Consider the following 17,696-nt stretch of genomic DNA (forward strand, 5'->3'; position numbering starts at 1 on the left):
AAGGTATATTTCGGTATATTTCTGAGCCGGTATATTTGATCATACTGGACGCGGTCACACTGGACGCCACAAAATAGCCGACATGTCCGATAAAATTGTAAGTACATTTTTGTTAATAACAGTATGAAATGTGCCAATTCCGTGCCCTGGGATCCACCAATACGTTTGTGAAGTCTCTGCAGTGTGTGTCCCAAGCCGTGAGGGGGACTCGTAGCCCCAACAGCCGGCAAACAAAGTCGGGTCGCCGCGTTGTTGTTGTTTTTGCTCACCGTTGCTCGGCAGAAAATATAATTTTTGGGAAAACTGTGTAATGATGGAAAGTGCATGTGAAAATGTGTGCGGCTCTTAGGCCCAAGGCCAGGGATGCGGTATGCCATGTGTATGAGCTGTGGGTTTCTTTTGGTAGTCCCCCCGGCAAAGCAGACTGCAAAATAAATTGTACAATGACTTGTAGATTTTGAATGTAAAAGTGCACCCACATTGGCTGGGGTGGTGGTGGTGCAGAGGGAGAAGGCAAGGTTTTGGTGTCGAAAGAAATCTAAATACATATTTGAAAGAAAAGAGATTGATGGCACATTAAGAGAGATTTTAAGAGCACAAATTACGTTATTTAATGCAAATGCGGAAATGGGAAATTGAGAAATGGGGTGGGTGCTCTTGTGGCACATTTTGGCACCCAAATGCATTTGTTTTTATTGCGCTGCCAACAAATTTTCACAGTCAACTTTGCGCCTTCATGACGTACAGTCCCCAAACACTAAATAAATAAAGGCCTTTTAAGGCTTACCACCCACACCAACCACCACCCAGCCCAGCCACTCACCCAACCCAGGACCCAGCAACCAGTACCCAGCCCAGACCTACGACATGGCCAGTGCTCCTCTGATGCTTGAGAATCTGCTATACAAAAAACGCAATTTGGTTTATGCTTTTGCCCGCCATCGTCTGTTTCTGTTATGCAAACAATCGGTTTGATTTCCCCCTAAAAACTAATTCAAATTAATTAATTGATAATTTACTTTGCTATTTTTCTATTACAGTTATTAAGAGTGCAGTCTGCCGAGGGCATTAAACGCATTGAGATCTCACCCAAGTCAAATTTGAAGCAACTCTATGACAGTGTCCAGAATGCCCTGCAAGTCGATGGATTCGGCCTGTTCAAGGAGCGAAATTTTCTCACAGAACTGCAGGCCAGTGGCTCCCAGCTGGTGGGAACCGCACTGAAGCATGGCGACATGATATACTTAAAACAAATGGCTGGCACTTCATCGCGGGTACGTTGTAAGGTTTCTAATGCAATGAACACAGATTTTTCATACTCAATTTTGTGTTTGCAGCGAACCAGCACCATTGCCATTGATAGTCAGGTGTTCCAGGCGACTGCAGCTAGCGAAAAGCTGATCAACAGCAATACGAACAGCGCTCGGCCCTCCATTAATGTGATCGAGGATGAGGTGGATCAGACCCTGACCAAAGCCGATGGCACGATTAAGCGCGAACGCGATAGCAAGCTGTAAGCGTTGGGCTCTGTCTCCTTCGATAAAGTTTAAATTGAATAATCCATTTATTACAGGTGCCATCACAATGCCAATGGCCGCTGTGTTCATTGCTCGCCGTTGGAACCCTATAATGAGGCATATTTGAAGGAGAATAACATCAAGCACCTGTCATTTCATTCGTATATACGCAAGCAGACATCGGGCATGGATCATGGCAAATACTTTGTATTCGATGATATCAATTGCCGCATCAAGACCGGCTGTAGGGAACATCCGCCATGGCCCAAGGGCATCTGCTCCAAGTGTCAGCCATCGGCCATAACCCTGAATCGTCAGACCTATCGCCATGTGGACAATGTCATGTTCGAGAATACCAAAATTGTAGAGCGTTTCCTTAATTATTGGCGCACCACTGGCCACCAGCGTATGGGCTATTTGTATGGCACATACGAGCAGCATACGGATGTACCGCTCGGCATACGCGCCACAGTGGCAGCGATCTATGAGCCACCGCAGGAATCGACACGGAATTCGATCAATATGTTCCCAGATGAGGGTGCCGACGAAGTCGATGCTGTGGCCAATGCGTTAGGACTGAAGAAGGTGCGCGGAAAAAACCTTCTAACTTTACACCACACGTGTACTATAATTTTTGTTTGTTTGTTTTTTTTAATAGATTGGTTGGATATTCACTGATCTCATCACGGATGATGCAACTGCGGGTACTGTCAAACAGATTCGTGGCATCGAGACACACTTCCTCACCGCCCAGGAGTGCATAACAGCCGGAGAGCTGCAGAATCGTCATCCCAATCCATGTAAATATGCTTCAAATGGTGTCTTTGGCTCAAAGTTTGTGACCATTTGTGTGACGGGTAAGTGTTTTCCCTTATCATTCGATTCGATTGGAGTATTAATCTGAAATTCTATTATAGGAGATCAAACCAAACAAGTGCATATGGAGGGATATGCGGTGTCTGCCCAGTGCATGGCTCTGGTCCGTGATGATTGTCTGATACCCACCAAGGAGGCTCCCGAATTGGGATATGTGCGTGAGTCCACAGATAAGCAGTATGTTCCAGATGTCTTCTATAAGGTAAGTGATATAAAAGAGATATGTTCCGGGTTTTGGGGTTCAGCAGCATTTATTGCAAACTTTTCACATTTAAAACACATTTGCATAGATAGACACCAATCGAACAGGGATTAAATTTCAATTATTGCAATTTAATGCTATGTAAAGTTTTGATTATTTATGGACACTTAACACTTATTTACCATCTATATTTTGTGTAGGGTTTCTTTTTAAATCTGCTCTGGATTTTCAATGATCATTATACGTTTTCTCCCTTCTCCGTTTTTGGTTTGTACTTCGCATCATTGCTCTCTGGGGCCAAATTTCTATGCCAAATGTCCATACCAATTATGATTTGCAACAAACAGATCTTAAGAATTAGGAACCAGATACACGTACATTTATGGATATATCTTTACTCGAGTACATGGGTTTCGTTTGCTCTTTGCCCTTTGAGCAAATTTTCGGAGACATTTCTTCGTTTGTGAAACGTTCTTTTCCTACCGTGTCGATGGTTTTGTCTTAGTGTCTGCATTTGGGCATTTCTTTCAAACAATATTTTTGTATAAAATATGTAGAATTCGTATTAAAATTAATAGAATATTAATATAATTCATTTAAAATATATATTAATTGGTTGTAGTGCTTCCATTCGTTCCATTTGATTTTAAAAAGATGATAATTGCATTAAATCAAATAATTACATATGTATCTGCCTTACTTATTTATCTAAATTATGTTTTATATCTTATTTTTAATATTAAATATTATCCATCAGCCATCACATTTATTATATCTCTAGTCCTGGGTTTTTTTTTGTTTCATTTTTTGATTTTAGATTCTTTTAAAAGTCGAGTTTAAATTTTGATATTTTTTTAACTAAAGTTATTTCAAATAATTAATTTGTTAAATAATAGTTCAAACCCTAAATCAGTCTAACCTAATGCAACAATTTCGTATTCTTTTTACATATATACTTTTATCAAAATTACTCGAAGCCTGAAACTTTTAAACTTCAATTGATCCTTCGTTTTGATATTCCTTTAAATAAAATCACTTGTTCCTTGTTAATGATATAGGACTATTCTAGAATATATTACGAGTACGAGTATATCCGTTAATCACACACAATTCCTTTATAATAGTCACAAAAAAAATATAATGCTTAAATAGACATCAAACATGTACTTATGGTAAATCGATTGAGCTTGCTATTGTTTGTTCTTGTTGTAAGAATTGGATAAATCTCCAGTAAATATAGTTAACATCTACGAAAGATTTCACCTATTCCTGTTTTTTTCATAGAGGTTCTTATTAGTTAAGTTTAATAGCTCTTAAAATCGACAGAGACGTACATACAGAGTTTCTTGTGGGGGAACACCTTATATCTATTGTAGATCGTGTTGTATTGGAAACCTCTGCATAAAGTATACATACCGCCAATGTACATACATATGTACATGACGATGTTTTACAGAGGGAAAATGAAGTGTTATTTTGTATAAGGAATTTTCAGGGCCAGGGCTTTTTGCTCTAAATATATCGTTTGATATTTTCCATAGCTTTCACAGTTTTCTTGTTATTCTTAGAGATTCCTATTGTAGATTCATATGTTTATTTATCGTGTATTTATGTATGTGTCATGTGTATTATGGACCATCCATAATTTCTGATATATCTTATAACTAAGCGTGTCTTTTTGCTTATTGTAATTAATTTATGGGCAGGTAACGTCGTAGCGCTCGAAACACCTGTAGTGTGTGTTCATCTAGACCTTAAAACTAGTAAATTTGTATACCAAATAATTTCCATTTTGTCTTTAACAAACAAGAATTTTTTCACAAATTTCGTTGAATATTTCCAATCGACTTTGTATTCATAGAAGAACAAAATAATAATTAATTGTTACATTTTGCTATTATTATTTAAAACAGACTCCAAATGTTGCTTTTATTTATCTCATATCCTCTCTCTCTCTCTCCTCTATCTGTTTTGGTATTATTATGTATTTCGTTTTGTAAAATATTTCTAAAAGGTTCACAAGTCTTATTATTATTATATATTTTTTTTTAATTTGGCTGTTTTTTTTTATTTTTATTTTTTGATTATTCCAAAGAATAACACTATCTATAATATTACAATATTGTACAATATTGCAATCAAAAAACGTGGACATCAAAGAGATTTCTTTGTCAAAAACGGGAGTGTCTTAGAATACCTTACGATATATATTTACTTAACGATGCATCAAAAATTGTATATAGTAGATCCGAGTAATAGAGCAGCTCATGGGGCGAAAGGTTGGTCCGATCGGTTGTTAGTTCATTCAGGACGATACGCGCCACAATCTTTGATGATTGATCGCATGCCAGGAGTTCCGATGGGGCTGCCAGTGGCAGCGATTTGGTCAATAATTTCGATGCCATCGATTATGTAGCCAAATATGGCCGTAAATGTCTGATGTTCGTTGAGCAGCACCCGGAATTGGCTGCCGACGAGTCCGTAATGGTCGTAGCGTTTCTGACTCCGCCGCATGCCCACCGCTCCCCGACGGGACGCTAGTCCAGTGTTGTCCGCCTTAAAGAAACGCTCCTCAAAGGCGGCATGTCCTCCGCGACCGTTCTGCGACTCAAAGTCCCCCGTGATGATGCTCTCATTGCCCCAGGCCTGAAATACGACGCATCCCCGGTAGCCAAAGCCGCGATCCTGCCGTATCAGTGAGCCAAAGTTTTCGGCCATCCGGGGCGCAGCGTCCTTGTTCACTTCGATTAGTACTCGCCCGACCAGCCGCCCTGCTATTTCCATGTCCATATAATATATGGGATAACAGTGTACTGAGGGCAACCGCCCAATGCTTACCAATCTGACTGTTGCATGGCTATGCCCATGCTGATAGACCACGGAGGGTGTGGTGGGATGCTGTGGCTGTGGCTGTGCCTGTGCGTTGTTCTGTCCAAGCTGCAGCCACAGATTCAGGCGATTGTAGTCATTGTTGAAGAGCTGGGCTGCCGGATGGGGAAAGTTGCAGTTCAAGAAGTTGCTGCTGTTGCTGCTGCTGCAGCTGGCCGAGGGAGCTGGCACCAGAGGCGCCATCAGACTCGGGCTAATCATCGGAAGCAACAGAGACTGCTCCTGGCGGGGCGCAAGCAGCACCTCTTGCTGCATTTGTTGCCAGTACGTGTAGATGCAGTAGTTGGTCAGCATCAAAGCTGGTGCCACTCCACCCCCAGCTTCAACTGTGGCCTGTGGCGGAGTTGGGCTCCGCTGTAGATGCAACAGGCGCTTGTTAAGCAGCTCAAAGCTCAGCACCTGCATGCCGTTCTCGTGTATGATGGCCCGCAGCTGCGACTGGAAGTGCATTTGCGAAAGCTGCTTGTGGAATAGCTTCACCTGCACGGAGGCACGGCCCAGGAGTTGGTGCAGCTCGTAATCACCGAGTACACCCTCGCTCGACAGGCGATTGAGCAGCGTCTCGGAGCGCACCCACCAGTCGTTCATGTGGAAGGCGGCCAGGCTGGGCTTGTGCGTCAGCATCTCTCTCCCGACATGTTTCTGCAGCTGGTGACAGGCTTCAAAGATATCCCGAAGCATGGCCAAATCGTGGCCGGCCAGAGCATTTGCCTCTTTGAAGGCCCTCTTGATCTTATCCATCTCATTGCCGAGCAGCTGCTTGACCAGTTCGCGGAGGTCCAGATGGTGGGACAGCTTATGCATGAAATGTGACGCTACCTCGGAGCAGGCGATACACATCAGAAGTCGACAGGTGTGGCACCAGGTCGTGTTGGGCCGGCCATGGGTCAGGCAATGCTCGCTGCTGTTGGCCAGAAAACGGGTCACGCAGATATCATCCAGCCAGGATGTGGCTGCAGTCCCAGCGGCAGTCCCACCATCGACTGTTTGGGTTGTAGTGTGTCTGTGGTCCGCTTGCATCGCCATCATAGCTTGGCCCAACTCTAGAGCCCGCAAGTTGCGTATCAAATACATGATCGACTCCGGTTCGGGCAACTTCTCCGGCTCTAGCTTGGTGCGCACACCGCAAATGCCACAGACCCACTCTGGCCCAGAGGAGGGCCCAAGCGCCCACAGCAGCTCCTTGTCCAGGCAATCCTTGCAGTAGCAGTGCCGGCAGTCGAGCATCTTGGGCACACGTCTGCCCTCCACGGCATAGAGGTGACCGCACATATTGCAGCTGAGCAGCGGCACAAGCTCCTTTGGAATGTCCATGTTATTCGTCTATCTATGGGTTTTCAAAAGAAAAATTAAATCGGTCGTTGGAAGCTAATAACTACTTTGGACCAGAGCCAGTCCACAGTTCTCTGCTGCGTTCGCCTGTAAATAGGCTAGAAATATTTGGAAATATTTAGTTGGAAAACTACTCTTAATATTGTTTCAATCACTAAGACTGGCTTATCTGATTTCTGAATCGTGTTTAGAGAAATGAATGTTTGAATAATTTAGAGAAAGTCACGAGTATATTTAGATAGTGTTCTAAGTAAAAGCAAATTAACCACATGCGAAATTATTTATAGACTTTAATATGAAAAACAAAAGCTTTTCTCGGAATAATTTCTACAAACAAAAATCCTCATTAAGGATGAAAAATATTTTGGCACATTTTCTGGTCAGTTTATGCCTGGTTTTGTCTTTAAAAGCAAACATGACACCCACAGAGACGTCAGTGACAAATATGGCCTGACCATTGTGGGTGAATCTTCCATGGGGGAGGGGGTTTTAATGTTTTGCCTTGTTACCAACTCGGAACTTCTCTCTTTTTGCTAGCCCGCGTAGAGCACGTTTTCGGCATTTCTTACGGTTATTTTGTTTTCTGTTTGCACTCTTTTTATATTTCGTCTATTTCTATTTCCTTTACACGTTCCGCCCCCCTCTTCTTTTGAAATTATGCAAATAAATGCCTAACGTTTTCTGGAGCAACAGACTGGAATGTTCAGCAATTATCTGTGCAACAAGTTTAGTTTCAGTAAGAAGCAATGGAATGCACCTGCAACATAATCTTTTTAAATTTTAAACATTTTCCTAAAATAAGTAACTATAATTATAAATATTACAAATGAGTTCTGGCAACCTGGAAATTATATTCTTATTTTTCCGCCCCATAATAAAATGTGTGTGTCATAAGAGCTTCCTATAAAAAATCGTTCTGACCGAACAAAATGCCATACCTGTTGTACAGTGTTATATTATCCCTTCGCGTGTCTGCCTCTCTACCCCTATCCCGCTCTAAAATTGTTCATTCTGTGTTTGCTGTTTGCTGTCTCCTTTTAACACAAGCACAAATAACATTCTATTCTCGCTTATAGTTATGACTTCCTTAGCATGCTCTCCGAACACATTTTTCTTCAACCATTTCTGTGCTCCCCTTGCAAATATTGGAATGAATTAAAAATATGCCTTGTCAGATGTTATATCTTACTTTTGTCTTCATTAGAGCCTTGACACAAATTCTTATTTATGGCTATTTTGCTTTGACATTATCCTGTAAAATATTTCTGCTAATTTCATGCGTGTGTGTAACGTTTTTAAATAAATTCCGAATACTTCAACAACAAGTAATCATTGGCTTTTCATGTAACTATTGCTCTTGTTGTTATTCTAACAAAGATTACGAAGAGACAATCAGGGAATGGCAAGGGAGAGCTTTTGAATGCCTGGTCAGATTGTCATTTAACGTCTCTTTGTTGTAAGTTTCAATACAATTTTCATGGGGTATAAACATATAATCAGACTAATGCTGCAACCAGTGATATAATTATTTCGTTCTTGTATGGGAATATTCTTAAAGAAATTAAATTTCCAGCACTATGAAGGTTCCTACTCTAAAATTCCACCTTCTTGTTGCGAAAGACTGTTTATTCCATGTATTCGCCCACTGCATCCGAAACTTGTTGTGGTGCGTTCAAGGATCTTTGCTTAACAAGCAGATTTTCTAATTAAAAACTAAAAATTTATATGTACATAGTAGATAAACAAATTCTGACAAAACCTGTCTATCAGGTGTCCTTTCGGGGAATTACGGCTTGGGAGTCAAATGTTAATTAAACCAACTTTATGTGGGTTACTCAAAGACCAGATAAACAAGATTTTATATATACAAAATTGCTAGATTATGGAAAGTTATACATTGCAGTGCAATTATCTGCACTGGCATAACGAATTTATGGCACCCTATCGTGGCCCACATGCATTTTGAGTACGCCTTGTTGCACATTTCGTTGTCATTGACGTTTGTGCATATGTCTTATGACCTATGGCAGCTGTCGAGGCCTTTTAACTGCTAATATTAACGCATTCGATTGCAAAATGAAATTAAAAGTTTTCCACTCTGGAAAAGCGGAAAACTTTTCACCATTGGGCTGCATGTTTTTGTGCAAGTTCATGTATCAGGGAAGCCCCAATAAAAATGGCATACAATTTTTAGTTGTTTCTGACACGAGTTTAATTAGAATTATTGTTGGTTTTTATTATTTGAAATGATTAAATTAAACCTATAGAACATGCTTTGGGAAAACAAACCAGTGCAAGGGATAAGCTGCCACCGGTGCATTTTAATTCACATTTCGCACAATTAGGCACACTAAATTATTCAGAAATCCTTGAGTCATATTTAAATGCATTTCTGCATTGAAAGCTTTTCCCCAGAATTGCGACAATAAAATTGTAGGACAAGGATTTGCTTTAAAGTCATAAACAGAAGCGAAAGAATATCTGCAAATCGATAAGCAATTTTCGCACTCTTGTTAGTTATTCCATTGCACTGAAACTTTGTTTTAATATCTGCGCCTTGTGGCAGGCTATAATAATGTGTTGCATGTTTCAGCGTCCCCTCGCACTATGGTCCCAATGACCACTTTTGTTGGCCAAAACCCATTTTTCAAAAGTAAAAAAATAACCGTGGTTTTGGTCACTCTGTATTAGAAAAAGAGTGAGCTTATAAGTTGCGTACCAGAAATTCCCATAGATGGCGCCACATTCGCAAAATCAGCTGTGCAACCCAGCTGTTGTTGCTGACAAGCACGCGCAGTGAAAAAGTGTAAATTTAATTACAGTTTTAAATCTCTCATAAATTGAAAAATACGATTAGCTGATCAAATTTTTTGATTGAATCTTAATTTGTTGGGTTTTTACTACGTGTTTTGTATTGTTAACTGTATCTCGTAGTTGTGATGTCTTAGTACTTTTAGGTTAAAATGAGTCCTTTTTTTTTAGCCAATTTTGATTGAAAACTGATTTTTGAAGACGTATATTTAGTGAGTCCCACCTAGTCCCACCTTGAAATCTATTGTGTGATGCAGATTAATAAATTCTTGTTGAAATGTATACAGTAAGAAATACCACATTTGACCACAAATCTTAAAATTTTCATTAGTAGAATATAACCTCAAAATCAACAATACAGAGTTGTTTGGCGTTCTTTTTTGTGCTAAAACAATAAGTTGAATGCCCAGAGAAGGCTTAATTGATTCGCAAGACTGTACAGAACCCAGTAAGAAAACCGCAAACTTTCTGACCCAACGAGCACCCTGGAAAACGCGTTTTCCACCCTGACACAAGGGTTTTTCTCTAGGTGGCAACAATTACAAAAATTTTTTGTTTTCAAATCAAAATTTGTGTTGTTTTTATGCGTGCCACGCCTTTATAATTTTAATAAAAATTAGTTAAACTAATTTCTTAATAAAACTGTTATAATTACTTCCTATTCCCTATCATTAACTATTTTTTAATATGCATTATCAAAAAAAGGCGGTGCCACACCCATTTTTTTTTTAAATCTTCTTCCTATTGATTATATATATACAATACAAGAAACTAATTTGAAAAATCTTGTTTCGTTTTCGAGTTATTAATTTTGGCCAACAAAAGTGGTTGTTGGGACCATAGTGCCTCGTCCGGAGTCTACAGACACAACCGCAACTTCCCCTTTGCTTTAATTGTCATAAGCCAGGAGCCAGAGGCATGGCAATAGCCTTTCCTTTCGATTTGAATGACTCTGAGAACGTGCAGGGAATACTCAATCAATAGCAAAAGCCAACAACAGTTTATAGTTCAAAAAGATTGATGCAGGTCCAAGCAGTCATTCTCGAACACTAAGTCCAGGGGATAATTTTGAGATCTTTGCAATATATCCATCCCTATGCCAAATGTGCACGGAATAGGCAAACAAGTTTAGTAAGATTGTGTTGAGATATTAAGGGACCTATTTATGGCAAATATATCCTTTATTATGATCAGGTCGAGGGCTTTCCAACAAATTATAGAAATAGCAGAGTGGCAGGCAAAGAATACAATGAATAACCCCTCATCTGACACTCAGTAATTTGTGTCCTTGGAAATGCCAGGCACGCATTTGTAATTTTTCCCGGAAGAGCCAGACAGAGCGAAAGTGGAAGTGAAATACAGGCGAAAGAAAATCATTTGCTCAAATTAATAAACAGAAATGGGTGGGGTGGGGTATGGGGTATCAAAAGGAATCAAATTCGCACAGTTTTCACCCATTTGTGGGGGGTATTCTGCTTTATTCTGCTGTGTCTGTGGTTTTGTTGGGTTGCGAGAAGAGTTGACAAATAATTAGCATACTTTTGCGGGCAATCGACCTTTTTGATTGATGGGGCCTGTGTCTTTGTGTGTGCTGCTGCTGCCAGGCTTCAATCATGCAAATTAGCCTTCAGCTGAAATCAAAGCAAAACTTTGATGGATGTGATATGTGGAATTTTTGCAATTTATGACATATGAATGTAAATACATCTAAGAAAAATCGTTTCAAACAAAAAAAAAAAAAAAAACGTTTGCTTGCAAATATCAAAGTGAATCCATGGATAATTATAATGCAGAAACTTTGCCACAGGATGCTTTATTATATAAAGCAAAAATAAACCTATTTCTTTCTTAAATATCCCCCTCCGATTTCTAGAATAAAATTCACATTGCTTGTACTCAGAAAACTTTAGATTTAAACACTGCTTTCATTTAGTTATATCTCCCATATCTGCTTATCAACTTTATATTAACCACTGATTTCACTGCTTTCTTATCTGGCTTACCTTATGGGTATGCAAGTTATCCAGCTTTCAATTCGCCTTCAATATTTCCAGAGAATAAAAACGATTTAATTCCAATTTTATTCTTTGTTATATTCACAGCAACCTGATTTAATTTGCGAATGTATGTATTATTTTTGTTTTTCACATAAATGTATGTTGGTTGGTTGGTCTCTCCGTTTTTTGTTGTTGTTGTTGTTTTGTTCCTATCGTCTAGAGGAAAAATGCATCAAAAAATGTTCCTTAGTTGTGGGCGCTATTGCGATTATTGTTTTGGGCATTGGCTCCTCTCTCATCTCCCCTCATTTGCAGTCTTTTCCTGTCTCTCAGTATTGCATGCACTTGAACACTTATTAGCTGAAAATCATGTATTCCGCTGGACACTAATTAGTTCAAATGACTCCGGTTTGGGATGCACTTCTACCACCTTCCATCTCACACTATCTTGTTTTTTTTTTTTTTTTTACTTTTTTGTGCACTTGCAGGTGGAGGCTAAAGCTTTGAATATTTTTCGTGTAGTTTCACTTTTTGGAACTATTTTCTTCTTTGCTACTGTCGCTGGAGACTGCTGATCATCTTCCTCTCTTGGCTTTTGCTGTCGCTTTTCCTGCTGTGAAATTATTTGTTCTTCCTGTTGCTGTTGCTGCTGTTGTTGCTGCTGCTGCAGTTTTTGCTTTTGTTCCTTTAGCTTCTGTTCCTCCTGTTGCTGTTGCTGCTTCTGCTCCTGTTGCTTTTGTTGCTTCTGTTCTTTCTGTTCCTTCTGTTCCTGCTGCTGATGGTGCAGACGCGTCTTGAATGCTGCATTGCTTATCTGCCAGCTATTGGTCAGAGAGCGGAGCGGCGGCTTCGTATGCAGCTGCTGATAGTTGGGCGCTGCACTGGCCAGTGCTGCCGATGGCTCTATGCTTGATGATGAAATCGTGGACGAGGCCACTGCCGTCCAGAACATGATGCGGCTCCTCAAATAGAGTTTCAAAAATCAAGAACACTATAAACTCTATCTGACTAAGCATTTTCATTTAAATCGAAAACAAAACAAAAAAGATATAGCAGCATATATTTCTAGCAAAAAAAAAAACAACTTGTAGTTATATCACGTCGCGGTCGGATGTTTCAAAAATTCAGCTTGAGTTCAAATGCACAAATTATTATTTTTATCGCGGGTCCTGGTCCGTTCCGTTCACATTTTGTTGGAAAATTCAGCCACAGCGCAGTGGGCGATGGCTTTTATAGTAGCACCAGGCCAGAGAGTGTGGACGAGAGCGAAAGCTTGTTAAGCTTTGCTTGTGTGTAGGACGATGGCTCTCTCTCGTGCTCTCGTGCTCTCGCTCTCATCTTTCAGTGCAGGCTCCAGCTGGTTCCAATGTCAATGTCAAGCGGGTCTCGCTCTCTCTATCGCTAGATATGCAAATTTTGAAGCAAAGCTTTGGGACCTAATTTTGGTGTTGCATAGATTTGCGTATGGGCTGAATGCACCTTGGGTTAGCATTCGATCAACTGATTTCTTATTCATTGACTTCTGTGGAAAACATAACGGTGTGGCTATAAAAATATTAAATAACTGAATTTTCCATCATCAGAAGCCTCACTTCTGAGAACTTTTATGTTTATTTTAATACTTTAGTATGTTCCACTCCCACATCAATGTGGTGGCGGGCAGTCCACCTTTGGTATTTGCTTTGAGTTGGTATTAATTTTATCATCTCGCCAAACGAAACAAAAATAAAACATTTTGAGCCTATATTTTCAATGCAAAGCTTATTTTATTTCCACGGAAACTACTTTAAATGATCTGTTGTTCTGCCGAACTTCATTTAGATTATATACTGAACAATTATGGTGTGTTCTCCAGAAAACCAAACTTAGTTATAATTACCTGCTGTAGTATTTTTAACTCTTTTCCGCATTGGAGACTTAATTGCAGTTTTATTCACATTAAACTGATGCAATTTACGAGCATTTTGTTTTTGCCATAAAAAAAAAGACAAAATGTATGTTGCTTGATTGCTTTCCCTTTTTCTATCTCACATCTGAACTCTAGCGGAAAAATCCATGAGCAAATATTGTTTAGTTGTTGGCACAACAGCCCCCTATTGATATGGCGTTTTGGCAATTATGTTTAATCAAGCATTGAGGAGTGTTGAGATACAGATAATAATACACTTATAAATGGCATAGCCTCACTTTACACAAAGTAGTAGCTCTTTTGTTTTCTCCCCTTTTAATTGAATTATGCGAAGAGTCTATCAAATTTTTGCTAAACCCTATCCACAGACAGACTCGTAGTGCTATGCAGCAGCACCCTTAGGTCGGGCAGTGGTGGGTGCATTGTTATGCGTATGGCTCAGCAAACTTGTTAATTGACAAAAGCTAAGCCCCCCAAACAATGCATGTGTAGCCAGTGGGTGGTTGGTATTCCTTGCATCATTTTCGATCTGTGACCAAATGCAATTTTCATGCTTCGACAGCAACAGGGCTAATAGGGCTGCAGCAGCAGCAACACTAGCAAACACGAAGCGTGGCAGGAAAGCTCAACTTGAAACTCAATTTAAGCATTTAAACTTGACTAATTTAATAAAAGAAAACAGGTAACAGGACATTTCTATAAAACAAAAGTTAAGTTTGACTCCTGGAATTTTTAATTGAGTTATAGCAGCTTCCAAACATTCTCAGAATTATCGCTGCATCTTAAATTGATTTTGTTCTGTTTCACCGCTGGCCGATTGTCTGCTTATCCAAGTGCAACTATTGGATGGCATTTAATTCCAATTGGATGCACCTTGCATCCTGGTGGGGCCTGCCCACAGCGTGTGCACACACACAGAGAGAGAGCCGGACATCAGACATCGGAGCAGAGCCACGACTTATTGACTCTTCTTCCTGCCCTGTCGCTGTCCCTCTGGCTATCCAGCTATCCAGCGTCACGCCCACTCTCTGTCAAACTGAAATATGCAACATTAATTGCGTTTTTCCGAAAAAATGCAATATTAAAGTTACTAACGGCCGGGGACTGGACATGCATCTTCAACATTCAGCCTTTTTTCCACCAGTAACTTCCAACTGGAAGGCCGCGTATCCATCAGGTACAGGTCCTAAGTGATTCAATCAGTTTGTTGGCCTACCCCGGAATAGGGCTAATAGAGTTTAGCATGTCGGCCTTGCATATCGCTATGCATATCACTATGCATATCACTATAGAAAAAATTCAAAGTGCACTTGGCTGGCATTTACGGATGGATTTGCCTGCAGCGGAGGACAGTCTGCAGACAGGAGCTCCGCACTTGTGACGCGCACAGGACTGTTGTTTGACTGTCTTTGACCCCCTAACCCTGAATGTCTTGCATCCGCTTATAGCCTGCTACCCAAGACCGACCCAGAGCAAACAGTCTGACGACCTTGAAGCTGAATGCGAGTCCAGGCCAGCCCCTGCAAGGACACTCTCAAGCTAACAGGTTGCAAGAGCTTTAAGAGAGAATCAGCAGAGAGAGAGAGAGACAGAGATAAAGAGTGTGAGTAGGCGGGAGAGAGCAAAGCAGACGTCAGCAGTTACTGGGTGCTGTTTTTTTTTCCGTTTAGATGTAGGTCAGGTCAGTGGGGCATCCCCAATGCTAAAATATTTGTATGCGTACTTGCATCTGTTGTTCTTTTGTGTGCTCCGTTTTCAATATTTGTTTTGCCAGCAACAAAGGAATTTCCCATCGCTAACAAAGGTGGGAGGGAGCTAGCCGAGAACTTTCCAATAAAAAACCACGCACAAAGGATATTTTTGACCGGTGGAAAAGTACAAGTATTAGTTTTAAGTAAATACTCTTTCAAATCGAACTGTGCATCTTAAGTGACTAGCGCAAAAAAGATATAAAAATTAAAAAAAAAAATTAACCAAAAGTTACCCAAAGTATTTTCCAATTCAGTGACTACAAAATGGATGGTTTTAATATTTTTGCTAACATTTATTTAACTTTCAAAAAAGGATGTATATATGTATATGTATTTTACGGATGGGCAGCATAATTGTAGTTTTAAAAGTAGCTTTTTTATTTATTTATACGTATTTTTACGATATAGCACGCAGAAATAACACATGCAGCAGCTCCATGCCCGTCTCTAAAGGCAACGAGTTGCAACGGGCACGTACGCTGTTCGTCCGCACCTGATGGGGCAGTGCGTTTCAGAACAATAAGACTGTTGAATTTTCATTGATTCATTTTTCAGATGGCCCTTACCTTTGGATTTAAATCTGGGCATACTTTCATGGTGCAACTCTTCCATTGAGGGGCATTTAAGATGCATTAAATACTTACGAATTCAATTGTATATAACTCTACGCTACAACTATGTTATTTTACTTACACTCTCCCATTTGTTTACCTTTATTTGCATGTACTCATGTAGGAAAAAGATCAATATGGCAACGAGGTTCAGCGTCTGGCACGTCCTCTGCCCGTGGAATATCTGCTGGTGGATGTACCCGCCTCGACGCCGGTGAAACCGCAGTACACATTCACAAACTACGACAAGCGGCAGGCATTCCCCATCGAGAATCGCTACATTGACGGACATTTGCAGGACTTTAGTGCCCTGAGCGGCTATCTGTCCGCCTGGGGCGAGGAGGAGTTCCTCGAGGCCATGTCCGACTTTCATTTACTCGTCTATCTGTACAAAATGGACATGCTCCCGCTGCGCCAGCACATGTCAGCGCTGCTGGAGGCGGTGCGCACCAAGAACCCCAATCGGGCGGCCGACTTCAAGGGCGAGGAAGTGTGGAAGCAGCTCGAGTCGCTCATTCAGGCCAGTTCCGGCGGAAGTGGGTGAGTATTTTACTCTCTCCCCCCTGCAAACAATTCCCCAACTTATTTGTGGTTTTGCTTCCTCTTGTAGTGGCACCACCAGCTATCCCAGCGGTGGCGGAGCGGCCAGTGCCGGCGGTGCGGCTAACGCAGATGCTATGGATCTTGATGAGAACACCTGGACGTGCAACCACTGCACATTCATCAATCGCGGCGACCTGCAATCCTGCGAAATCTGCTCGCTACCAAGATAAGGATCCAACCCCTCCCCCGACCTTTCCAACCGCATCCTGGATGAATTCTTCTAAATTATTGAGTAAAACGAACTAAAGATTCAATCACACACAAGATACACAACAGCTCGTCGATATGTCGCGCATTCTCTATATATATGTAAACGTCGTGTAATTTTAAAAAATAAATAAAAAAATTACGATGGATGGAAATATTAAATTTATTTTTGAATAAATTTCAATTATTGCGCAGACGCCAAGTGTTTACTTTATTTTCCGTGAAAAGTAAAACACAACTTTTGTTATTTTTTGTAATTCATTTAATGATTTTATTCGGTGCTCCAGTGCTTCGAAAGCGGGTCATCTTCAGTTTCCAAAGCAGAGATCAGCAGAGATATGAAAATTATATATTACATTTTATTAGATAGTTAAACATTTTTTAGATCTGAAACTAAACAAAATCCTACGTCCAGTCCGGTCTTTAAATAATGATTTTGTTAAACCTTAGAAGCGGGTCCTACCATTCCAAATTTGCCAAAAAATTTTGTATATATTTCTAACAAGAATCTAATTTTCTTGTTTCGACCGATTTTGCTTAGGTTTAAAATCGGTTTAATGATCAATTCTCCTGAGTTTTACTTTTATTTTTAATCGGTTTAGTCTCCGTAGTTGTTGATTTTCGTACTACCTTTCGTACTATTGCTTTGTAGGTTGAAGTAATGTTTTCAATAGACAATAGAAGCTTTAGTAGATCCTTCAAAACCATTATGCCGATGAGCCGAAAACTGTATAGATTAATTTTTTCAGTTCCGTTCTTCTAATTTTTTACTGTCTGTATGTTATTCCAGTTGATCCCTTACACTACTCCATCATTACTGTTTATCTATAAGCTCTACAGTGTTAAGGTACTAATCCACGTAATTCAATGATTGTCCAATTCGCAACCAGATTTTAAATAAAGCAAATAAAAACAAGCAAGTTTAATTTTTGTATTTTTGAGGTGACTACAGTAATCGGTGCTTTTAGATCTCTTAAAAACCTAACAGAAT

The 17,696-nt window shown here is 40.2% G+C and overlaps 3 protein-coding genes across 7 annotated transcripts; 1 reads left to right on the forward strand and 2 right to left on the reverse strand.

Moving 5' to 3' along the window:
- LOC111065201 (nuclear protein localization protein 4 homolog) lies at positions 1-17,621 on the forward strand. Of its 3 annotated transcripts, none has more exons than XM_022353259.2 (8): positions 1-97; positions 1,041-1,274; positions 1,338-1,513; positions 1,574-2,102; positions 2,176-2,374; positions 2,435-2,595; positions 16,020-16,435; positions 16,506-17,621. In XM_022353259.2, the coding sequence occupies exons 1-8, from the start codon at positions 83-85 to the stop codon at positions 16,666-16,668; spliced, it is 1,893 nt and encodes a 630-aa protein (XP_022208951.1). In that variant the 5' UTR covers positions 1-82; the 3' UTR covers positions 16,669-17,621. The 3 variants fall into 3 exon arrangements, with proteins under 3 accessions (XP_022208951.1, XP_022208942.1, XP_022208937.1); XM_022353250.2 differs by lacking the exon at positions 1-97 and adding an exon at positions 318-368; XM_022353245.2 differs by lacking the exon at positions 1-97 and adding an exon at positions 717-969.
- LOC111065216 lies at positions 4,748-6,962 on the reverse strand. 3 transcript variants are annotated; one of them, XM_041594965.1, is made up of 2 exons: positions 5,434-6,962; positions 5,258-5,366 (listed from the first exon to the last, which is right to left on the reverse strand). In XM_041594965.1, the coding sequence occupies exons 1-2, from the start codon at positions 6,796-6,798 to the stop codon at positions 5,343-5,345; spliced, it is 1,389 nt and encodes a 462-aa protein (XP_041450899.1). In that variant the 5' UTR covers positions 6,799-6,962; the 3' UTR covers positions 5,258-5,342. The 3 variants fall into 3 exon arrangements, with proteins under 3 accessions (XP_041450896.1, XP_041450899.1, XP_041450897.1); XM_041594963.1 differs by having other exon boundaries at positions 5,258-5,369; positions 5,434-6,961; XM_041594962.1 differs by having other exon boundaries at positions 4,748-6,960.
- Positions 11,801-12,811, reverse strand: LOC121404749 (putative uncharacterized protein DDB_G0274435). The gene has a single exon (XM_041594966.1). The coding sequence runs from the start codon at positions 12,574-12,576 to the stop codon at positions 12,091-12,093; it is 486 nt and encodes a 161-aa protein (XP_041450900.1). The 5' UTR covers positions 12,577-12,811; the 3' UTR covers positions 11,801-12,090.
- Positions 17,622-17,696: the final 75 nt, after the last annotated feature.

This window comes from Drosophila obscura, unplaced genomic scaffold, assembly GCF_018151105.1.
Source record: "Drosophila obscura isolate BZ-5 IFL unplaced genomic scaffold, ASM1815110v1 contig_4, whole genome shotgun sequence".
NCBI lineage: Eukaryota > Metazoa > Arthropoda > Insecta > Diptera > Drosophilidae > Drosophila > Drosophila obscura.